The sequence below is a fragment of the Salmo salar genome, chromosome ssa01 (genome assembly GCF_905237065.1).
Source record: "Salmo salar chromosome ssa01, Ssal_v3.1, whole genome shotgun sequence".
NCBI lineage: Eukaryota > Metazoa > Chordata > Actinopteri > Salmoniformes > Salmonidae > Salmo > Salmo salar.
Window position 1 is genome coordinate 145,763,234 of NC_059442.1, and position 25,229 is coordinate 145,788,462.

Consider the following 25,229-nt stretch of genomic DNA (forward strand, 5'->3'; position numbering starts at 1 on the left):
AAAGTTAGGCTGGGGACCAAGTTTTCACAGTGTTTTCTAGAACGCTGTGAGTGCATCGACATAACCACAACAAGTAAGATCACAAGTCATTCGGATTGAAATTCCTTCATAAAAACATCTTCAAATGGAAACAGCTGTGCTGAGCTCCAGCTAGCCATTTTTACAAATTGACTCTAGAAAGGCTGGCTAAAACTTTTACATGTGCAACTTTTGAAAAGTCCTCTGACATAACCGAAAAAGCTACTGTACCTGAAAACAATCTTCTCTACTGATAAGGTATGTGTTAGGTCAGTTGTGTAAAGTACTTAAGTAAAAAATACTTTAAAATACTACTTAAGTAGTTTTTTGGGGTATGTGTATTTTACTTTACTATTTATATTTTTGACAACTTTTACTTTTACTTCCTAAAGGAAATATTGTACTTTTTACTCCATACATTTTCCCTGACACCCAAACGACTCGTTACATTTTGAATGCTTAGCAGGACAGGAAAATGGGCCAAATCACACACTTATCAAGAGAACATCCCTGGTCATCCCTACTGCCTCTGATCTGGAGGACTCACTAAACACAAATGCTTCATTTGTAAATGAGTGTTGGAGATGGCCCCTGGCTATACGTAAATTTAAAAAACAAGAAAATGGTTCCAATCTGGCTTGCTTAATATAAGGAATGTTAAATAATGTATACTTCTACTTCTGATACATAAGTATATTTTAGCAATTACATTTACTTTTGATACTTAAGTATATTTCAAACCGAGGACTTTTAGACTTTTACTCAAGTCATATTTTACTGGGTGACTTTCACTTTTAATTGAGTAATTTTCTATGAATGTATTTACTTTTACTCAAGTATGAAAATGGGTAATCATTATGTACGACGAAATACAGTCTCTGCAAACCTATTTGTCTTCATCACCAATATGGCCATAGCAGAGCATGGTAAACACCAGCTCAATGTTAACCACTGTAAACACACAATTTATTACCACCAACACCGTAGATGGTAGTGATACTGTGTCCTAACAGCCCTCTGACTAACACGTCAAATAGTGCAAGTTATAGTTTTTATCTCTGTCCACTAACATCTCAATGGAGGCCTTCCATCCACCAATGATGGTCCCAACAATCCCATCCTGCTTAGTAATAGTTTTTCTACAGATATGTTATTGTATCACATTTGGTTTGTGTATCTTGCTAAACTGAGAAACATAACATTTAACTGAGAAAAAAAAGCGGGGAGGGACAGAAGATGATGATGATAGAGAGAGAGAGAGAGAGAGAGAGAGCATAGTGCTGCTGTGCACACTGAGTACGTACATCCCGATACAGTTATCTTTCAATCATCAACATAGAGCATCACAACCCTTTTCACCTCTGCCTTCTGTGGACACTTCGAGCAGGGTCCACATCAACGCATCAACAGGAGCAGACAAGATTGGGACTTCACATCTACTGACCCACAGCCCACCTCCCAGGTTAGTGGATCGAGAGGGACAGAATTATTGTGCTGTCCATGGCATGTTAGAGAGGGAGTGAGTTTTGTTGTATTATTGATTTTACTCTGTATTGTGAATTGGTTAGATTTGAATGTGTCTCGGTTCCTGCTACTTTCAGTTACTCAGACTGCTCGTATCTGCGTCTGGTGGTCGGAGCTACATGTGTTACTTGTGTTACTTCTTGTCACTCTAATCTACTGTGCAAAGATCCAAAAACTCAATTAACCCTTTACACTCGTGAGAATTGGCCTTTATTGATAGGAATAAATTGAAACGCTTCTTACAGAAGAAATATGAATTAGATAACCATGGTATAGCAGCAATTGAAAGGGAACAGTTTCAAGATTAAGGGGAAATTATTAGTCATCAGTTCACCTGACACATGGCTGAATTCAAATATGAAACTATTTATTTGTTGATAACAGCATCTGAAAATACTCTGACAAACAGAAAGTGTTTTTTGTTTAAAATCTATTAATTATTTAAGATGAATGGGTATAAATCGATCTCTGAATGTGCTACCGTGTTGAAACCACTCCCTCATGCTGCACTATGATGTAATGATTATTAGTGCCCAGCTTCAAGTACTTTCAGATTTCACATCCTACGTCAGACAGGCCCAGAAAAAAAGACTACTTTGTCCATGGGAACCAGGGCTATCAATCAATGCAAGCCATTTCAATCTAGGGTATCCACAGATCAATTTATAAGCAAAAAAGGACGGTAGGACCCGATACCAGAACCACGCAGGTCTCCTAAAAGCAAGCTGTCGGGCACGGTTTTCTCCAGTTCACAGGAGGTGTAGGCAACACTGTGTGCTAACTAGCAACACCGGTAGACAGTGTCCTTCGCCCCCGCCTGTCGGCCCAATTTTCTCCAGGACACAGCAAGCGGAAGGCGTGGCCGACACCATGTGCTATATAACGAGCAAGCTAGCACACGGTGTCGCTAACTAGCTAGCTAGTTAGCACATGGTGTTGCACCAGCCTCTTGCCACTGACTAACAAGGTAGCTAGTTGCAGTAGCACACTGTTGCCCCAGCCTCCCATATTCCAGAGAAAACCATGCCCAATAGGTGGGTGCGAAGTACACTGTCACCCACCTCCCATTAGCACAGCAGGCAGGAGGAGGGGGTCGACATCATGTGCTAGCTAGCTAGCGACACCGTGTGCTAGCTTGCTCGTTATATTGCACATGGTGTCGGCCACGCCTTCCGCTTGCTGTGTACTGGAGAAAATTGGGCCGACAGGCGGGGGCGAAGGACACTGTCTACCGGGATGACCACTAGACGGTGTCCTTGGTCGTCGCCTGTCGGGCACTGTTTTCCCGCAGTTCTCTCAACGATGCTCAGGGCAGGTGTTCGGCATGCGGGATCGAAGGACACTGTCTACCAGGAGCGAAAAAACTCAGATAATACTTATTTTTTTCCTTTTGACCCACATTCAAAAGTGTCACACAAACATGCAGATGTCTTGCGGGGGGGCGTTCAAGCAGGAACCAATGGGATGCTCAAGGGGAGGCGTTCCTGAAGATGCAGGAATGCCGACATGCAGGAACTCCCCGAATTGCAAATGTATAGGCAATGGAAGGCAGGCTTCATCAGCGCATCACACACCACTTTGCAATGAGCTGGAGGCAGTATGAATTTGGAAAACATATACTTACTACATATTATGAGGCATGTCTTACCTTGCTAGTAGCCTAGTCAAAATCAGACCATCTTTAATTGTCCAGTAGCCAAAGCCATAATCCTAGTCATATTATCAACCCATGCTAGTTGTTGCAGATTAGATCTCCCCTATTTCTGAATGGATATTTTATCTCTGTCACATGAAACCGCTTGCATGTGCTGTGGGCTTTTGACAATAGTTTTTTTCCGATAATTGCCTACTGCCTTGTGTGCATTGCTGCGCTTATAATGTGAATAAATAATATACTGAACAAAAATATAAACGCAATATCAACAATTTTACTGAGTTCATATAAGGAAATCAGTCAATGGAAGTAAATTCATTAGACCCTAATCTATGGATTTCACATGACTGGGCAGGGGCGCAGCCATGGGTGGGCCTGAGGGGGGCATAGGCCCACCCACTTGGGAGCCAGGTCCACACACTGGAGAGCCAGGCCCAGCCAATCAGAATGAGTTTTTCCCCACAAAAGGGAATTATTATAGACAGAAATCCTCCTCAGTTTCATTAGCTGTCCCAGTGGCTGGTCTCAGACGATCCCACAGGTGAAGAAAGGTCCTGGGCTGACATGGTTACAATTGGTCTGCGGTTGCGAGCCAGGTTGGATGTACTGCCAAATTCTTTAAAATTACATTAGAGGCAGCTTATGGTTGAGAAATGAAAATGATTCTATGGCAACAGCTTTGGTAGACATCCCTGCAGTAAGCTTGCCAATTGCACGTTCCCTCAAAACTTCCTGTGTGACAAAACTGCACATTTTAGTGGCCTTTTATTGTCCCCAGCACAAGGAGCACCTGTGCAATGATCATGCTGTTTAATCAGCTTCTTGATATGCCATACCTGTCAAGTGGATGGATTATCTTTGCAAAAGAGACATGCTCACTAACAGGGATGTAAACAAATTTGTTCCCAAAATTTGAGAGAAATTAGTTTTTTGTGTGTATGGAACATTTCTGGAATGTTTTATATAGGTTCATGAAACATAGAACCAACACTTTACATGTTGCATTTATATTTTTGTTCAGTATATAGTTTAACAAAATGTTTCATCAAAATGTTCTGATCTGTTGTATCAGACTCATTGCTTTGAAAGTTTTTAATGTATCATCCCACAACTGTCCCAGGGTCTGTTTGGAATAGGCTATTTCTTTCAGTACAAGCTGACCAATAGAATAGGTAAACTTTTCTACTACGGGGAATAGGAGATTGACATAGGTTAGTGATTTTGATGTTCGTTACGTTGGCTGAAGAAACGTAGGCCTAAATGTGGACAGTTATTCTAACATCTTCGAAGTGTGCATCAGAATTCTATATGAAGTACCGCACATTGTTGCATCCTCGGCTTGCATGTTCTGTTGATATGAATTACCATAATCTAAATGTAACTTCTGTTATTCTGAGTACCGTGGACGCCCTAATCAGGTTACACACCCAATGCATATAGGTCCGGTAAATTTCTCAAATGTCTGGTAAATTCAAAGTCTGCCAGTCCGGTGCCACAGTTTCCTAACTGAAACCCTGGGATGAGGGCAACTTCTTGTCGGGTGAGGTGCTCAAGTTCAGAGCAGCTGTCAGTCAAAACCCAAACAGGGCTGTGTAGTGCAGAGACAGAGCTCTGACGTCATGAATAGCATGTTACTGTATGCCTACAGCCACTGTGCTCCAATGTAGGCGTTTATCAGTAGTAGAAAGTTTATCAAGCCCCTTTCTCATCCTCCTAGATCTATCCGCTGCCTTCGTGAACCATTAAATCCTCCTCTCCACCCTCTCAGGGTTGGGTGTCTCAGGCTCTGCACACTCTTGGATTGCATCCTACCTGGCAGGCCGCTCCTACCAGGTGACGTGGAGAGGGTCGGTGTCTGCACCACGTTGTTTCACTACTGGTGTCCCCCAAGGCTCGGTTCTAGGCCCTCTTCTCTCTATACACCAAGTCATTCAGCTCCGTTATTTCCTCACATGGTCTCTCCTATCATTGCTATGCGGATGACACTCAACTACTTTTCTCCTTCCCCCCTTCTAACACCCAGGTGGTGACATGCATCTTCGCATGCCTGGCAGATGTCTCAAATTGGATGTCAGCCCACCACCTCAAGCTCAACATCGACAAGATGGAACTGCTCTTCCTCCCCCCCGATGGCCTGCCTGCTCAAAGACCTCTCTATCACGGTTGATAACTCCAGTGTCACCTTCCCAGAGTGCAAAGAACCTTGGCGTGACCCTGGACAACACACTGTCGTTCTCTGCAAACATCAAAGCAGTGATCCACTACAGCAGGTTCATGCTCTTCAACATGCGTAGAGTACAACCCTACCTCACACAGAAAGTGGCGCAGGTCCTAATCCAGGCACTTGTCCTCTCCCGTCTGGACTACTGCAACTCGCTGTTGGCTGGTCTCCCGGCTTGTACCATCAAACCGCTGCAACTTATCCAGAATGCAGCAGCCCGCGTGGTTTTCAATCTTCCCAAGTTCTCTCATGTAACCCGCTCCTTCACACATTCTACTGGCTTCCAGTTGAAGCTCACATCCACTTCAAGACCATGGTGCTTACATACAGAACAGCAAGAGGAACTGCCCCTCCCCCTTCAGGATATGTTCAAACCCTACAGCCCAACCTGAGAACTCCGTTTTGTCACCTCAGGTCTTGGCCCTTACTTAACCAGCACTTTCACTTGCCCCCCCCCCTCCTAGCTCTGACTCTACTGATAGCTACGATATTGAGGAAAAATGTGGTTATCCTACCTAGCTATCTGAAGATTAATGCACTATGGAGAATGGAGCCTGGAAGGGATGGCGGCCGTTTTAAGGGCTCCTAACCAATTGTGCTATTTTGTTTAACTTATTTTGTACATAATGTTGATGTTACCGTCTCTTATGACTGAAAATAGCTTCTGGATATCAGAACAGCGATTTCTCACCTTGAAGTGGGCAAATATTTTTTATTTAATGAGTGTGACGTGCAGGATATAATGTTGCTTCCAGACAAGGATGAAAATCCTCGTCATTCACGTGAATAAAATAAGGAAATACAAGGGGCGCAGATCAGGGTGCCTTGTGAGAATTCGTCAGCCAGTGGGTAACCCGCATCTACCATCCGTTCTATTGGCCAACGAGCAATCACTGGAGAATAAACTGGATAAGCTCCGTTCGAGACTATCCTACCAACGGGAAATGAAAAACGAATATCTTATGTTTCACGAGTCGTGGCTGAATGACGACACAGATAATATACAGTTGGCTGGATTTTCCGTGCATCGGCAGGACAGAACAGCTACTGTACGTCCAGTAACACAAGGGGTGGGTTGTGTGTCTACTTGTCAATAACAGCTGGTGCACAATTATAATATTAAAGGAGTCTCGAGGTATTGCTCGCCTGAGTTAGAGTACCTCATGATAAGCTGTAGACCACACTATCTTTTCGTAGCGGTCTATTTACCACCACAAACCGATGCTGGCGCTAAGACCACACTCAACAAGCTGTATAACGCCATAAGCAAACAAGAAAATGCTCATCCAGAATTGCCGCTTCTGGTGGCCAGGGATTTTACCTAATTTCTACCAGCATGTCACTTGTGCAACCAGAGGGGAAAAAACTCCAGACCACCTTTGCTCCACACACAGAGACGCGTACAAAGCTCTCCCTCGCCATCTATTTGGCAAATCTGACCCTAATTCTAACTTCCTGCTTACGAGCAAAAACTAAAGCAGGACATACCAGTGACAGACTCAACAGGGAAGTGGTCAGATTACGCGGATGCTACGCTACAGGACTGTTTGCTAGCACAGACTGGAATATGTTCCGGGATTCATCCAATAGCATTGAGGAGTATACCATCTCAGTCACTGGCTTCATCAATAAGTGCATCGACGACGTAGTCGTCCCCACAGTGACCGTACGTACATATCATTTTTTACATTTACATTTTAGTCATTTAGCAGATGCTCTTATCCAGAGCGACTTACAGTAGTGAATACATTTCATACATTTTTTAAATACTTTTTTTTGTACAGGCCCCCCGTGGGAATCGAACCCACAACCCTGGCGTTGCAAACACCATGCTGGCGTTGCAAACACCATGCTCTACCAACTGAGTCACAGGGAAAGCCCAAACAGAAGCCATGGATTACATGTAACATCCGCCCCAAGCTAATGGCTAGAGCTGCCGCTTTCAAGGAGCGGGACACTAATCCGGACGCTTATAAGAAATCCCGCTATGCCCTAAGATGAACCATCAAACAGGCAAATCATCAATACAGGACAAAGATTGAATCCTACTACACCGGCTCAGACGCTCGTCGGATGTGGCAGGGCTTGCAAACTATTACGGACTACAAAGGGATACCCAGCCGCAAGCTAACCAGTTACGCGAGCCTACCAGATGGGCTAAATGCCTTTTATGCTTGCTTCAAGGCAAGCAACACTGAAGCATGCATGAGAGCACCAGCTGTTCCGGACGACTGTGTGATCACGCTCTCCGTAGCCGATGTGAGCAAGACCTTTAAACAGGTCAACATTCCCAAGGCTGCAGGGCCAGACGGATAACCAGGACGTGTACTCAGAGCATGCGCGGACCAACTGGCAAGTGTCTTCACTGACATTTTCAACCTCTCCCTGACCGAGTCTGTAATACATGCATGTTTCAAGCAGACCACCATAGTCCCTGTGCCCAAGAAAGTGAAGGTAACCTGTCTGCCTAAATTACTACCGCCCCGTATGGTAGCCATGAAGTGCTTTGAAAGGCTGGTCATGGCTCAGATCAACAGCATCATCCCGGAAACCCAACCGCCCCAACAAATCCACAGATGACGCAATCTCAATCGCACTCCACACTGCTCTTTCCCACCTGGACGAAAGGAACACCTATGTGAGAATTCTGTTCATTGACTACAACTCAGCATTCAGCACCGTAGTTCCCACAAAGCTCATCACTAAGCTAAGGACCCCGGGACTAAACACCTCCCTCTGCAAATGGATCCTCTTGTACTCTCTGTTCACCCATGACTGTGTGGCCAAACACGATGGTGGTAGGCTTGATCACCGTTGTGGTAGATGGTAGGCTTGATCACCGAGACAGCCTATAGGGAGGTCAGAGACCTGGCAGTGTTGTGCCAGGACAACAACCTCTCCTTCAACATGAGCAAGACAAAAGAGATGATCATGGACTACAGGAAAAGAAGGGCCGAACATGCCCCCATTCACATCGACGGGGCTGTAGTGGAGCAGGATGAGAGTTTCAAGTTCATTGGTGTCCACATCACCAACAAACTATTATGGTCCAAACACACCAAGAAAGTTGTGAAGAGAGCACAACAATGCCTTTTCCCCCCTCAGGGAGACTGAGATTTGGCATGGGCCTCCAGATCCTCAAAGTTCTACAACTGCACCATCAAGAACATTCTGACTGGTTGCATCACCGCCTGGCATGGCAACTGCTCGGCATCCGACAGTAAGGCGCCAGTACATCACTGGGGCCAAGCTTCCTGATATCCAGGACCTATAGACTACTAGGCGGTGTCAGAGGAAGGCCCAAAAAACAGTCAATCGTTTTGGGTAGCCTTCCACAAGCTTCCCACAATCAGTTGGGAGAATGTTGGCCCATTCCTCCTGACAGAGCTGTTGTGACTGAGTCAGGTTTGTAGGCCTCCTTGCTCTCACACGTTTTTTTCAGGGCTTTGTGATGGCCACTTCAATACCTTGACTTTGTTGTCCTTAAGCCATTTTGCCACAACTTTGGAAGTATGCTTGGCGTCATTGTCCATTTGGAAGACCCTTTTGCGACCAAGCTTTAACTTCCTGACTGATGTCTTGAGATGTTGCTTCAATAAATCCACATAATTGTCCTCCCTCATGATGCCATCTATTTTGTGAAGTGCACCAGTATCTCCCGCAGCAATGCACCCCCACAACATGATGCTGCCACCCCTGTGCTTCACGGTTGGGATGGTGTCCTTTGGCTCGCAAGCCTCCCCCTTTTTCCTTCAAACATAACGATGGTCATTATGGCCAAACAGTTCTATTTTTGTTTCATCAGACCAGAGGACATTTCTCCAAAAAGTACGATCTTTGTCCCCATGTGCAGTTGCAAACCGTAGTCTGGCTTTTTTATGGCGGTTTTGGAGCAGTGGCTTCTTCCTCGCTGAGTGGCCATTCAGGTTATGTCGATATAGGACTTGTTTTACTGTGGATATAGATACTTTTGTACCTGTTTCCTCCAGCATCTTCATAATGTCCTTTGCTGTTGTTCTGGGATTGATTTGCACTTTTTGCACCAAAGTGCGTTAATCTGAGCAATATGACGACTGCGTGTTCCCATAGTGTTTATACTTGCGTACTATTGTTTGTACAGATGAACGGGGTTTTTCAGACGTTGGAAATTTGTCGCCAAGGATGAACTAGACTTTTGGAGGTCTACATTTTTTTGTTCTGAGGTCTTGGCTGATTTCTTTTGATTTTCCCATGATGTCAAGCAAAGAGGCACAGAGTTTGAAGGTTGGCCTTAAAATACATCCACAGGTACACCTCCAAATGACTCAAATGGTGTCAATTAGCCTATCAGAAGCTTCTAAAGCCATGACATCATTTTCTGGAATTTTCCAAGCTGTTTAAAGGCACAGTCAACTTCGTGAATGTAAACTTCTGACCCACTGGAATTGTGAAACAGTGAATTATAAGTGAAATAATCTGTCTGTAAACAATTGTTGAAAAAATGACTTGTGTCATGCACAAAGTAGATGTCCTAACTGAAATGCCAAAACTATAGTTTGTTAACAAGAAATTTGTGGAGTGGTTGAAAAACAAGTTTTAATGAGTCCAACCTAAGTGTATGTAAACTTCAACTGTATGTATACATAAACATTCATACATATACATACTTTCTTTAGAATATACCTTTATTTTTCCCCACAAACCCTACCACCCCTCCCCAATTGGAGTAAACTAATAAACAATAACACTTAGGCTTCTACCTTCAGTTTATACATATTATACACATTTTACAGACACAAGTTTGTTTTTAGTCCTTCCTCTATTTCTGTTGTCCATCCAGTTTGGTTTCTATTTGTACCTGTGCTACACATTTTACAAATCCCGTATGTTTTTACATTGGTTATCTTGTTATTAGTCCCGCCCTTCAGCTCCATTCAACCCCTCCCATCTATCTTTTAACACCGTCTATTTTGGATTTCTATTTGCCATATATTTTTCAACTGTGCTGTGATGCTTCACAAAAGTACTGAACCTTTTATTCTCATGGCTTCTACAGATTGTAAATTAAAGAAGCATTTTTGAAAAAAGAATTATTGATTGATTGACTATGACTTTCCAGATCACCCAGTATTGCTATCTGCAGTGTTAGTTCTAGGTAAATGTTGCAGTTCTTCAGCTGTTCCTGGAGCTGTGACCAAAAACACGCTACATGTGGACAATACCAAAATAAATGATCTAATGACTCTGCCTCCTCACAGCAAAATCTGCAGAGCTGATGTTCTAACTTTATACACTGCACTCTTTGAGAGAGGTAGTTAGCAAACCAGGCCAAATTCCCCTCAGAGACACCAATACTCCTTAGCCGGCCCACAAGGATGGAATTGTTTACCGTATCAAAAGCTTTGGCCAAGTCAAAAAAAAAATGGCAGCACAACATTGCTTAGAATCATTGGCAATGGTTGTAGTGACACATCCATAACCTGAGCGGAAACCAGATTGCATACCCGAGAGAATACAATAGACATCGAGAAAGCCAGTGTGGGAGATGATTCAATGTAACTAGGTGCAGTTGCTATGCAGAGAAAACATCAAGCCAATAATTACATTGGCCAGATGCAGAAATGATGTCATCTAGTGCATGACTCCAATATTATCAGGCAGTATTTAGACTGTCCACTTTGAAGAGCTAAGACAGAATGGCTATATAAGGAATGGAAAATATAGGACCAGGGCCCCGCTACCATTATAACCTATACTGCTGTCAGATGTGGGCGTTAACAAGCAAGAACTGAGATGGAAAGATAATGGTGGAGAAAGGTCAAGGGAAGCTATTTTCATATAGAGGGAGGGGACTCTATACGTTATGCAAAGACAGAATGCTATAAAGGCAGGACTCTGGAATATGAGAATTTTGTCTTTTCCATGGAGGGGCTCGGCTCTGTAACATTTGTGACAAAACTATGGCCTGTAGGACCTGTCTGGTTGGCTGAGATATCAATAAATCAGAGCAACGCCTTATCATGGACAGACCTCTTCCCATTACATTAACCATTGAGTCTATATGTTTTGACAATGATAGCTTGCTATCTAGGGTGACACCCAGCAGTTTAGTCTCTTCAATTTGCTCAATAGCCACATTATACAATAATAGATCAAGATGAGATTTAGGGTTGAGCGAGTGACTTGTCCCTAGAGATGCTTTTCATTTTTTAGATATTTAGCAACAGCATATTGCTAGTTACCCATTCTAAAACTGACTGGAGCTCTATGTTAAAGGTGTGAGTTATTTATTTGACTGTTGCAGTAGAAGGTTATTAGTAAAAAATAATGCCCTGCAGTACATCAAACTCAACAAAATCATTTGCATGAAAGAAAAGCCTCTGTGTTCTATTGGATAGGTAACTGACCATCCATGATAAGGCAGAGGATATTAATCCATAGCACAAAAGAAGTCTCACAAAACAGCTCCCACAATCTTATCAATTTCTTTCAGCCAATCAGTAATTTGTGCTAGTAACGAGCATGTTGAGTGGTGTCATGACGTTGGCCTGTGGGTAAGGTTTATGACCCCCCCCCCATAAATACCTTTCTCCCTTCCCTCTTTCTCTGACTCTACTGAAGGACTCTTGAATAGCCTTTGTTAAACATAGAGAGTCTGGGAACATCAAACAAGTGGGGGGAAAGGAACCATATTTCGGTAATAGAACCAGTTGAAAATACATTACATTACATTACATTTAAGTCATTTAGCAGACGCTCTTATCCAGAGCGACTTACAAAATGGTGCATTCACCTTATGATATCCAGTGGAACAACCACTTTACAATAGTGCATCTAAATATTTTAAGGGGGGGGGTTTAGAAGGATTACTTTATCCTATCCTAGGTATTCCTTAAAGAGGTGGGGTTTCAGGTGTCTCCGGAAGGTGGTGATTGACTCCGCTGTCCTGGCGTCGTGAGGGAGCTTGTTCCACCATTGGGGTGCCAGAGCAGCGAACAGTTTTGACTGGGCTGAGCGGGAACTGTGCTTCCTCAGAGGTAGGGGGGCCAGCAGGCCAGTGGTGGATGAACGCAGTGCCCTTGTTTGGGTGTAGGGCCTGATCAGAGCCTGAAGGTATGGAGGTGCCGTTCCCTTCACAGCTCCGTAGGCAATCACCATGGTCTTGTAGCGGATGCGAGCTTCAACTGGAAGCCAGTGGAGAGAGCGGAGGAGCGGGGTGACGTGAGAGAACTTGGGAAGGTTGAACACCAGACGGGCTGCGGCGTTCTGGATGAGTTGAAGGGGTTTAATGGCACAGGCAGGGAGCCCAGCCAACAGCGAGTTGCAGTAATGCAGAGGGGAGATGACAAGTGCCTGGATTAGGACCTGCACCGCTTCCTGTGTGAGGCAGGGTCGTACTCTGCGAATGTTGTAGAGCATGAACCTACAGGATCGGGTCACCGCCTTGATGTTAGTGGAGAACGACAGGGTGTTGTCCAGGATCACGCCAAGGTTCTTAGCACTCTGGGAGGAGGACACAAGGGAGTTGTCAACCGTGATGGCGAGATCATCGAACGGGCAGTCCTTCCCCGGGAGGAAGAGCAGCTCCGTCTTGCCGAGGTTCAGCTTGAGCTGGTGATCCGTCATCCACACTGATATGTCTGACAGACATGCAGAGATGCGATTCGCCGCCTGGTTATCAGAAGGGGGAAAGGAGAAGATTAATTGTGTGTCGTCTGCATAGCAATGATAGGAGAGACCATGTGAGGATATGACAGAGCCAAGTGACTTGGTGTATAGCGAGAATAGGAGAGGGCCTAGAACAGAGCCCTGGGGGACACCAGTGGTGAGAGCGCATGGTGCGGAGACAGATTCTCGCCACGCCACCTGGTAGGAGCGACCTGTCAGGTAGGACGCAATCCAAGCGTGGGCCGCGCCGGAGATGCCCAACTCGGAGAGGGTGGAGAGGAGGATCTGATGGTTCACAGTATCAAAGGCAGCAGATAGGTCTAGAAGTATGAGAGCAGAGGAGAGAGAGTTAGCTTTAGCAGTGCGGAGAGCCTCCGTGACACAGAGAAGAGCAGTCTCAGTTGAATGCCCAGTCTTGAAACCTGACTGATTAGGATCAAGAAGGTCATTCTGAGAGAGATAGCAGGAGAGCTGGCCAAGGACGGCACGTTCAAGAGTTTTGGAGAGAAAAGAAAGAAGGGATACTGGTCTGTAGTTGTTGACATCGGAGGGATCGAGTGTAGGTTTTTTTCAGAAGGGGTGCAACTCTCGCTCTCTTGAAGACGGAAGGGACGTAGCCAGCGGTCAAGGATGAGTTGATGAGCGAGGTGAGGAAGGGGAGAAGGTCTCCGGAAATGGTCTGGAGAAGAGAGGAGGGGATAGGGTCAAGTGGGCAGGTTGTTGGGCGGCCGGCCGTCACAAGACGCGAGATTTCATCTGGAGAGAGAGGGGAGAAAGAGGTCAAAGCACAGGGTAGGGCAGTGTGAGCAGGACCAGCGGTGTCGTTTGACTTAGCAAACGAGGATCGGATATCGTCAACCTTCTTTTCAAAATGGTTGACGAAGTCATCCGCAGAGAGGGAGGAGGGGGGGAGGGGGAGGAGGATTCAGGAGGGAGGAGAAGGTAGCAAAGAGCTTCCTAGGGTTAGAGGCAGATGCTTGGAATTTAGAGTGGTAGAAAGTGGCTTTAGCAGCAGAGACAGAAGAGGAGAATGTAGAGAGGAGTGAGTGAAAGGATGCCAGGTCCGCAGGGAGGCGAGTTTTCCTCCATTTCCGCTCGGCTGCCCGGAGCCCTGTTCTGTGAGCTCGTAGTGAGTGGTCGAGCCACGGAGCAGGAGGGGAGGACCGAGCCGGCCTGGAGGATAGGGGACAGAGAAAATCAAAGGATGCAGAAAGGGAGGAGAGGAGGGTTGAGGAGGCAGAATCAGGAGATAGGTTGGAGAAGGTTTGAGCAGAGGGAAGAGATGATAGGATGGAAGAGGAGAGAGTAGCGGGAGAGAGAGAGCGAAGGTTGGGACGGCGCAATACCATCCGAGTAGGGGCAGAGTGAGAAGTGTTGGATGAGAGCAAGAGGGAAAAGGATACAAGGTAGTGGTCGGAGATTTGGAGGGGAGTTGCAATGAGATTAGTGGAAGAACAGCATCTAGTAAAGATGAGGTCAAGCGTATTGCCTGCCTTGTGAGTAGGGGGGGAAGGTGAGAGGGTGAGGTCAAAAGAGGAGAGGAGTGGAAAGAAGGAGGCAGAGAGGAATGAGTCAAAGGTAGACGTGGGAGGTTAAAGTCACCCAGAACTGTGAGAGGTGAGCCATCCTCAGGAAAGGAACTTATCAAGGCGTCAAGCTCATTGATGAACTCTCCAAGGGAACCTGGAGGGCGATAAATGATAAGGATGTTAAGCTTGAAAGGGCTGGTAACTGTGACAGCATGGAATTCAAATGAGGAGATAGACAGATGGGTCAGGGGAGAAAGAGAGAATGTCCACTTGGGAGAGATGAGGATTCCAGTGCCACCACCCCGCTGGCTCGATGCTCTAGGGGTATGCGAGAACACGTGGGCAGACGAAGAGAGAGCAGTAGGAGTAGCAGTGTTATCTGTGGTAATCCATGTTTCCATCAGCGCCAGGAAGTCTAGGGACTGGAGGGTAGCATAGGCTGAGATGAACTCAGCCTTGTTGGCTGCAGACCGGCAGTTCCAGAGGCTGCCGGAGACCTGGAACTCCACGTGGGTCGTGCGCGCTGGGACCACCAGGTTGGAGTGGCAGCGGCCACGCGGTGTGAAGCGTTTGTATGGCCTGTGCAGACAGGAGAGAACAGGGATAGACAGACACATAGTTGACAAGCTACAGAAGTGTTGTTTCTTGTATTATTGTCTCCTGTGTCTTTAGAGAACTGTTTCACTTTGATATCCTTTTTCTTCTGTCCTGATTTTCTCTTTCTTTTCTTCTGTTAACTAGATATTCTTTGTTGTTCTTCGTTAGCTAGCTAGCTTCTTCCAAAAGAGTCCCTAGCAACTGCTTAGCAACTGGTAAACAATTCAGCTAGCTAAGATAAATAACTATTTTTCATAAAATTGTAGTTTTCAAAAGCCTATCTTCTTTGTTTGTTGCTTGTTTTTTCTCCTATTCAGTCTTGCAGTTTTCTTTTGCTTTTTTCCGATGTACTTCACTCTAAAAACCATGTAAATTTCAATATTTAGAAAATATATGCGTTGGTACTTAATGTATATGATGTCTGTTCGGTTGTCATCTGAGACATTATGACTGATGACAGGATGACATAAACTGTATCTGGGAAAGTCTACACATTCTAGTTATCAGATTCACATGGAATTGTTGTGCAAATTAAATGTTTGAATATGAAACTATTTGTGATAAGATTAAATGTAATTTTAGCTTCCAAATGAAAGAATTGGGTTTTCATAAGGTTAGAGCCCTGCTCAATCAGTGGCCCGCCCCTGTGAAGAGACATGGGTTATAAACTATGAAACACACCCTTCTCTCCCTCCACTATATAAGCCCTTGATAAAAATGTAACCTCCTGTTCCGAGGACGATAGGACGACGGTCCATACGTTAAAAAGGACTAACATGTCAACTACAGAACTAAGCCAACCTCAGCGTGAGCTTTGGTTGTGAATGGTATGAACTTTGAACTCTTATTCACTAAAGAAGTGAGACATCCTAGCCGTTGAGTTAGCAACAGCAGCTGTAAACGTGGGCTAGGAAAGGATGGACGACGTATCCAGTCTAACACAAAACGACGATACTATGACGTATCCAATTTACCACCAGAGATTCTTCCGAGGACAGGAAGATCTCTGTTGGCCAACACGGCCAGCATCTACGACCAACCTACAGAAGCGCAGCTCAGAGTAAATATTTATTGCATTTTCCTTTTCCAAATGGGCGGTAATTTAGAATGCATAAGATACTGTATTTACGATAGCACAGCTTCTCCCTTTGTTCCTCAGTCTTCCTGCTCTTTCATTCAAGCCCATCCCCCTCTCTTTGTATAACAAGCCATCATACAGGTTCCGTCCACCAGGGATGTTTTCTGTATGACATAATTTGCATTCTGTGTATATGTAATTCTGTGTGATTAGTTAGGTATTTAGTAAATAAATAATTAAACCCAATTTTGTCTTGCTGATTTAACTTGTTAGCCAGGGTTCGTGAAGATAACCAAGAATTTACAACTTTCAGATGAGACTGAAATAAGGTGACGATTAATATTGACTGCTATTGATGTAAAATATTACTAGGTCTTTCAGAGTTTATTCGGAAGATAACAGCTCTATAAACACACTTTCGTGGTGCCCCGACTTTCTAGTTAATTACATTTACATGATTAGCTCAATCAGGTAATATTAATTACAGAGAAAGTATTTTATAGGATAGCATGTCATATCACTTAATCCGCCATAGCCAAAGACACGACAGTGGCCTTCCCTATAAGCATGCTGAAAGTCTGTTCATTTGTTTTCTGTAAAATAACATTGTATTTGGTGACATGGGGACAAGCACAGAGTGGGGAAGGATAGACAACCACAATACAGGAAGTCAAATGTAACACGCAACACAAACAAAATAAGAATGACAAAGCATGTTAAACAGTAGCAAACAAATTCAATCTCCAACTGATCAGTCCTATCTTTGACCAAACTACTCCCAACATGTAAATTGAGATGGTAGAGATGGTGACAAACAAGTATGTACATCAAGCAGCTACAAGGAGATACATACTGTAGCTATTGTCATTCAGCCACTTATAACTTTAAAATCAACCGCTCCCTGGATGTCTAATAATACCATGGCATGGATGGAAGGTGTTCCAATAAAATAAGAAGTGATAAGGCCAGTGGGCTACTAGGTACAGATACAGGCTGGTCTCATAGCCTAGAAGTAACATAGTAAACGATAATCCTGGACACTCAAATCAGTATGATATGTTACGTTTGGTATGATTACAGAAGACAAAAGGAGGGTGGTTGGTAGGGTGTATGATGTGAACATCTAGCAACCCAAAGGTTGTGCGTTCTAATCTCAAGGACAACTTGAGCATTTTAGCTAATTAGCAATTACTTACATTTGAGCTACTTTGCAACTACTTAGCATGTAAATTAACCCTTCCCCTAACTCCTAACCTTAATCTTAAACCCTAACCCCTAACCTAGCTAACATTAGTCAAAACAAATTGTAATTCGTAGCATACGTATTGCAAATTTGTAATTGTATGAATTGTAATTCGTAACAGCCTACCATACAAATTGGATGATGGACATCCACAAATTAATACGAAATGTAACAATTTGAATGTCTCAGATTTTTGTTTACTATGTTATGTTTACCCCTGAGTCAAGGTTAACGGAAACGGAAACCTGTTTTCTCTGCTCATTTCCCTGCAGTGACAGAACCCTGATGACAAACAAGGGTCCAGCTCTACCATGAAATCCCCCTCATTTTGCCTCAGGCTCTTCCTCCTCCTCATCTGCCTGGCCCCTCTGTTCTTTCTGGTGGGACAGGGGAGTAAGGGTGGGCGGGGTCCAAACTCTGACAGAAGCCACAACATCACCATCCTGCTGTGGCACTGGCCCTTTGGCCCTTCCTACAATTTGGAGGGAGACGTGTGCTGGAACCGGTACCGTATCCCTGACTGCCGCCTGGTGGACCAGCGCTCTCTCTATCCCAGTGCTGACCTGGTGGTCTTTCACCACAGAGAGCTGATGAACGGCCAGGAGCGGCTGCCACTCCACCTCCACCGGCCGAGGCACCAGAAGTGGGTCTGGCTCTCTCTGGAGTCCCCTGACAACAGCAGATACCTGAAGCCCTTCAATAACGTGTTCAACTGGACCATGTCCTACCGCCGCGATGCCGATATCACCATGCCCTATGGTAAGCTGCTGCCAAAGAACTGTGATACTGGTAATGATAGCAGCACAGAAGACATCATTCCCAATAATAAGTCCATTCTGGCCTGCTGGGTTGTTAGTCACTATGAGCCTCAGCACAGCAGGAGCTTGGTGTACAAGAGCCTGAAAAGAAGCATCCCAGTGGAGGTGTATGGTCGCTTGAGAGGGAGTGTTTTGGCCTCCAGCGACCTGCTGCCCACCATCTCAAGCTGCTACTTCTACCTGTCCTTCGAGAACTCCATCTCCAAGGATTACATCACTGAGAAGCTCTGGCGGAACGCTTACCAGGCAGGGGCAGTGCCTGTGGTTCTGGGTCCACCGCCAGATGACTACATAGCTGTGGCTCCACCTAACTCCTTCATCCACGTTGAGAACTTTCCATCCACCAAGGAGCTGGGGAACTACCTCTGCCAGCTGCAACTGGACAAGGAGAGATATGCTGGGTACTTTGCGTGGCGGCATAGCTATCAGGTGAAATTGTATACAGACTGGAGGGAGAGGCTATGTAGCATCTGCCCTCAGTATCACAGCCTGCCTGCTCAGAAGGTTTACCATGACCTGGAAGCCTGGGTCAGGAAGTGAAACCACACCCACGGTTCACTTTGGCACCTCAGACTTTCTGCATCCCAAATAGCACCCTTTTCCCTATGCAGGTCGTTACATTTAACAAGGGCTCACAGGGTCTGGTCAATAGTAGTGCACTATACAAGGGGAAACAGTGACATTTAGGACACCTTTTAAGAATGTTAAGATGGTCTTCTCTAGGACCAGCTCTTTTCACATAAATGGACATTTCAGCAATAAACCTCCCCACGCAACTGTGAGGAACAGGGAAAGTGGTTGAGCATTTATGGGTAATCGGTGTCACGATTAGCTGCACTGTTAAGCAATGTGTTACACATACTGCGTTTATATACACAATAGCATATTCACTGCAGAAGTCTCAAACATTAAGGTAACAATGTAGATTTAACACTAATGCTGCAGTGAAACCTTGTAACATGCACAACTCAGTATAAGAACCTCAATCGTAAAAAGAACCAAAGCAGAGAAGGTAAATGTTCAAGTTGGAATAATTGTTACAACAGGTTGGCATGGAAAATATTTAATTGTGTGGTGAAAAAGTTACATCTTAAGGTTGCGCCAGAGAAATAGCCAGAGTTTCAATAAATTATCAAATATGCTTTTATTTATAAACATGAGATTGTGTAAATATCTCTAGTCAAGAGATTTGAGTCACATACAAGATGAAGTCATTTCAACTACACATAAAGGCACTAGATTGTGCCTGCGCAGGATGGCCATTTCAGATTTGTTTTGATCAAGTTTGTGTACGAGTGGTGATGTAATCAGCGCTGTAACAGTGAAAACCATTAACAATACAGGTCCCTGATGATCATGTTAACATAAGTAACACATTGGTTAATCCCCTTACAGCAATGGCTACTATTAGATTAAAAACAGTTAGGCAACATATGCAATACAGACATGGGTAACAAACATGGCAGGATTTTTTTAAGACAATCAAAAAATGTATTTGTATACTTCCACTATACCTTCTGGACAAGAATGCAAAGAATATTTAAAGAAATAGTAGGTAAAACAATGGTCATCTAATAGATAACCTCTGGACGAACTGCAGCAGTAAGACAGCACAAGGATATTCAAGATAAAGAAAAAAAATCTCATTTTTAAAATATAAAAAAAAAAAAGGTCAGACAACTTTGTGCAAAAGCATAATCTCACAGCAGATATTCAGAGCCAATCCCTCCCCATGGTGCAGGATGGAGCATTCAGTGCTGTGCAGATTACTTGTAGCTGAACTGGGTGGGAGGCAAGGCCCTAAACCGATGAACACTTTCAAATAGACCAGGAATTTGCAGCATTTCTTTACTGTATTCGCCTTTGATTGACTTCCTCCCCATTGTTGAGGAACTGGATACAGAGGACAACATCCTTGGTTGGGAGGGACTGGTGGAATGAAGAGGTAGATAATAGCCATGTTGGGTGGGAAAGGGAGGCCACATGGCCACAGCTGGTTTGGAGAACTGGAACACGTTTAGCTGGTCAGGTGACCCACCAGTCCAGGGTGCAGGGCCTGCTTAAAGACATCTGGCCTCTGGAGGGGGGCATGTAAAAAGTGGGGGCCCCGGTGTGGCTGGATAGGTGGTACCCCTGCCCAGGGAGGGGGGGAGTGGGTCATGTGCGGGGGAGGTGGGCTCTGCTCGTAGTACTGTCCTTCACACTCCTCATCGAAAGGGAGGGCCAGGCGCTTGCCTTTCTGTCTGCGGTTACAGAACCACACACGCACCACCTGCCAAACACAACAGTCACATGCTGTCCAGAATACTCCCCACTTCCTTAATTTTTAAAATATAGAACCTGACAGTGTCAGATGAGTCATCACATACAGCACTAAGATTCAAACCATGGAAACACAGGAAAAGCATATTTACCATAAATTAATTTAGGGTCCATTTCATCTAAGAGCAACTTAGACTAAAAAGCCATGCAGGGTTGGGGAAATAAAGGCCAGTAGGTGACCGAAAGGAAGTGAGGGAAAGCTGTATCAGTGTGGGACTCACATCTCTCTCCAGACACAGGTCATCTGCAATGTGTGTGATCTCCTGGGTGTTGGGCTTGGGGCACTTGATAAAGTAGGACTCCAGAGCCGTGCGCACCGAACCCTCCAGACTGGTCCGCCGCTTCCTCTTCCTGGTGTCCACAAACACCCGCTCGATCTTGTACATCTGGGGATACAAGCATACTCACATTCAGACTGGGACATTTCAGTGTGCTTTGGGCCATTGCAGAGGACATAACGCTATTGGTCCCCCCCAAAAGGGCCTCCCCTCAAATACCAAATGCAAAAGTTGAATGGTGAACATTTTCTAATAAATATTACTTTGGTTGGCCATGGGAAGTTCATGGCCAACAAGATGGAATCCTAGACACATTGTGCAAACCTGATGCTGCTCTGGACCAGCTGTGATTCTAAACAAAACAAAGGTATCTGATAATAAAGAGTTTGATTAGAAGAATACTCACATCCTGAGGGTTGTCAGAGCTCTCAGCCTCATTCAGCCATCTCCGAAGCAGGGGCTTCAGCTTGCACATATTCTTGAAGCTGAGCTGGAGGGCTTCGAAACGACAGATTGTAGTCTGGCTGAACATCTTGCCTAAACAGAGAACGAATCATTGTCAGTAGTTGACACTAGGGATTAATATTTTCCCAAAAATCTACCAAATCGCAATACCGGGAATAATTCATATGTATCCTGGGAAATACACAAAAATCAGAGCGTTTAAAACCAAGATATGGTCACTCAGGATTCTCCCAAAATAAGATTGTCACTGAGCCGAATTGGAGTCTTGGGTAAGACACTAAGGAAAGATTTCACAACAAGAGAAACTAATATTTAGTAATGATTGAGTAACTGCTCCCCAATAACGTTGTGAATTGCGAAACAGGTAGTTGATCAATTCAGTGCTTTATCATGCTCCTCAATTCAGCATTTCATCAGTAGGCCTAGGCTATCTCGAGACAGACATGCACTAACAGCAGGCAAACAAAGTCAATGACCAAAGTGATTAAGCTTGCTAGATAACCAAAACTTTCTATTTGGCAAAATCGAGTGGATTATACAGATAGCAGATCAGCTCATGAATAACGGAAGGTGAAGAGGAACTTGTTTAAATATCAATGCATCTTAACCAGGACCAGCTGTTTAAAAGATATATACAGATCTACCATCAGACCTTGTGTTGTTTACACGTACTCTACCGAAGCTCTCATTCAGGCAGCAATACGAGACAGCGCAGAGAAGCGGGGAAACTTTTTTCCCCCATGCATATGCGAGACGTGATTTGATAATGCCACCTATAGATTACAGAATAAAGTTAGCAATGTTAATGCTAGACAGGATCCGGATGTTGGGTTTCAGTGGGATTGGGAAGATAGGAAAATACCCAAACTCTATATAGGGCTACTACGTGAGTAAATAGATAAATTACACTTGATTTATGCTACATTATTGCATGCTAAATGTTTGATCAGTGAGAGTAGCAAACGAATAAATGAGCTACCACTTCCACTTGTCCAGCCAGATATCATTTAACCAAATATACAGACCCTGGCTTTTGGTCGGGAGTAGGACAGGCTACTACGCGAGTAAAGCGCAAAATACACTTGTATAACATGCTAGCTAAATGTTCTGATCAGCAAACTACCAAAACGATATTTATTAGCACAGACCTCAATTTAGCTATCATTTCCCAGGCTTAAATTGTTACCAAATATCTAAACGGAGATTCAGTGAAAACAAAAGATCTGACATTGAATTATCTAGACTAGTCCGCCACTCTTGTCTCAAATCAGCGACACGGCCCTGTCCCAATGAAAACGGTGCTGAAATTATAATCTAGTTGACCACACACACACACGACTATTGCTTTAAGAATTAGTACAACGGTTTTATATCACTTTTGGAGTTTCAGTATAAGCAAGATCTTGATAAATGCCTTCAATTGTATTAGCCTAATTAATTCCAATATTTTCATAATTCAGCTGAACAAAAGGTGAGTTTTCCTCTGCACTTTTTCTCGGCCCAATGGCTGTTTCTTGTCTCCTCACTCAGCTGCCGCCCGCCACCGCCACATTGAGAACAACACCAGTTCAAAACAATAGTGTACGGCTGTCAGGTTAGGGCTCATTTCATTTATGTGACGTTGAACCAGTCATGGGCTTCAGCTCACTGGTCTTGGTTCAGAACGGGATCGAACTTCCAATTCTGGTGAGAGGTTTAAAGTGCATTCGGATCTGGTGTGTAGTACAGCAGTGTCAATTATGCGTGTGCTTTGAATTTATGGCGATTGTGTGAAGTAAATACACTATGCGTCCATGGGACAAGCTGTTCGCATAATGGAAATATATATTTTAAATGGCACAATATGCTGCACATAGTGCATTTTGAGATTATTGCATTAGTGCGATATTGGGGGGGGGGTCATTTCCCGGAACTGGTCCTTAATTGTTTTCGGGAAATGTAAAAGAGTGGTCCCGGGATTGCAGTTACCCATATTAATCCCTAGTTGACACTGCAACAACTACAGTAGGTGTCAAACACAAGGACCATAGTATTCTATGGTTTCCTAAGCCAATTTAACGGAACACTCAGTAAATTCAAAGACCAAACACGCATTAATATTAGGCTGTGACATAGGTTAATGGTAGTTTTAGTGTACGCCTAATCCAAACTCACCATAAAGGTTGCCTAGAGCCATTCCTACATCTGCTTGTGTGAAACCCAGTGTTATACGCGTGTGCTTCAGCTCCTTGGCAAACTGTTCCAGCTCCTCAGTTGAAGGGTTCTCCTGTTAAAAAGAGGCACACTTACTAAAGACTTTAGGAAACATTTTCCATCCCTTAACTTTTTTATTAATAGGCAGGCCCCAGGGTAACAAGCTAATAGGACATCATGGGGATAACGGTACATAGGCCTATTTTCAGACTCACCTCTTCCTCCGAGTCGCTGCACCCACCGCTGGAGGATCCATTGCTTTGGGTTTGCGCCTGGGGCGCTTGGGCACCTTGGCTTGCGCTCCCGTTGAACGGGATCCCGGGTAACCCATTGCTGGGGGGTGACGGCGAGAGCGATGGGGATGTTGAAGACGATGTTGAGGGTATGGAGTTAAAGTTTTGAGTATTGGAACTCGCAGCAGTGATGTGGGGAAGGCCAGGCCAAAACGAGGGGTTCCATGGGGTCGAGTAGTAAACCCCTTGAGCCACAGCGGACGACGGAGTTGGATACTGTTGAATCTTTACCTCACACTCGTCATTGACATCCTTCTCAAGCTTTATATTAGGCATTTTGATTTGTTCCCTGACTTCGGCAATGGGTGGGCTCAGGTTTGTGGCCTGCGTAGTCACTGCAACCCTCGGTACTTGGCCGGTGTATTCGGGAGCAGCGATGGGATACCAGTGTTTGGGTTGGCAAAAGTCACCGGCTTGTAAATCGGAAGCCCTATAGTCACCACCAACTGGTGGGAATTGGAAAAAGGTTTGAGGTGTTGGAGGCAACCCATTGTATGCAGTCTTGTTGAATAGAAGACTGTGGTGCTGTAGAACGCCGTGAGGGATCTGGAGCGACGTGCCTCCAAACGCCTCTTGACTCAAGGCCTGGGCGTACATGGGTCGGCTGAAGTCATCCGGCCGGCTGTTGCAATCCGAAATAGGGCTCTGAGATCGCTCCGACATTCTCCTTGATTTGAATCTCAGACAATGTGGTTCAGGCACTTGGTTAAAGTCAAGGACACGCTTGCAGTCTATTCCGTCTATATACCCATTACGCAAGATAGAAAATTGTTTCTGAACGGCGTGCCCTGAACACTTGAGGGTGGCAAGAAAATGTCCAAACGCCAACGTTTTTTGAGCAATTCCTTAAAGGGTGAAAATCAATCCCGAAAGTTCCTCGTCACGCTGTGTGGAAACAAACCTGTACAGAAATAGAAGCCTGTGTGCGAGATACCCATCAACTGTAGTCCATTGAGTCTCGAGTTCACCACCTACTTCACCTTAAAATGGCCGTCTCACAACACCCCAGCTCCACAGTTTTTTTTAATCAATCGGTGTTGGGATGTTAATTGCCTCGCCTCCCATTGGCCGCGAGAGACAATCATACACAGCTGATTGTGAATTTGCGAACGAACTTGATTTTTCCCCTTCACGGTGAGATAATGGTCCATGCTATCAGGGATCATTGGGACGTCCCTACCCCCCATTGAAGTTGAAATGTAAATGGTTAGGTAAGGGTTATGTTTAAGGTTAGGTTAAGGGTAGGGGTTAAAGTTTAGTGTAGGGACGTCCCAAAGATCCCTGATAACACTGACCGTGAGATAACAGGTAAGGTAGGGCGCGTGCTTTCCCATTGGAAACTTGAGACT

General features: G+C 44.7%; 2 protein-coding genes across 3 annotated transcripts; one reads left to right on the top strand and one right to left on the bottom strand.

Moving 5' to 3' along the window:
• LOC106567339 (alpha-(1,3)-fucosyltransferase 7-like) lies at window positions 1–20,028 on the top strand. 2 transcript variants are annotated; one of them, XM_014136484.2, is made up of 3 exons: window positions 1–276; window positions 1,406–1,480; window positions 17,784–20,028. In XM_014136484.2, exon 3 carries the CDS (start codon window positions 17,823–17,825, stop codon window positions 18,867–18,869), a length of 1,047 nt encoding a protein of 348 aa, XP_013991959.1. In that variant the 5' UTR covers window positions 1–276; window positions 1,406–1,480; window positions 17,784–17,822; the 3' UTR covers window positions 18,870–20,028. The 2 variants fall into 2 exon arrangements, with proteins under 2 accessions (XP_013991959.1, XP_013991950.1); XM_014136475.2 differs by lacking the exon at window positions 1–276 and having other exon boundaries at window positions 1,298–1,480.
• LOC106567323 (POU domain, class 5, transcription factor 1) lies at window positions 19,452–25,030 on the bottom strand. The gene is made up of 5 exons (XM_014136460.2): window positions 23,803–25,030; window positions 23,549–23,660; window positions 21,336–21,466; window positions 20,873–21,037; window positions 19,452–20,601 (listed from the first exon to the last, which is right to left on the bottom strand). The coding sequence occupies exons 1-5, from the start codon at window positions 24,541–24,543 to the stop codon at window positions 20,347–20,349; spliced, it is 1,404 nt and encodes a 467-aa protein (XP_013991935.2). The 5' UTR covers window positions 24,544–25,030; the 3' UTR covers window positions 19,452–20,346.
• Between the last annotated feature and the right edge of the window lie 199 nt (window positions 25,031–25,229).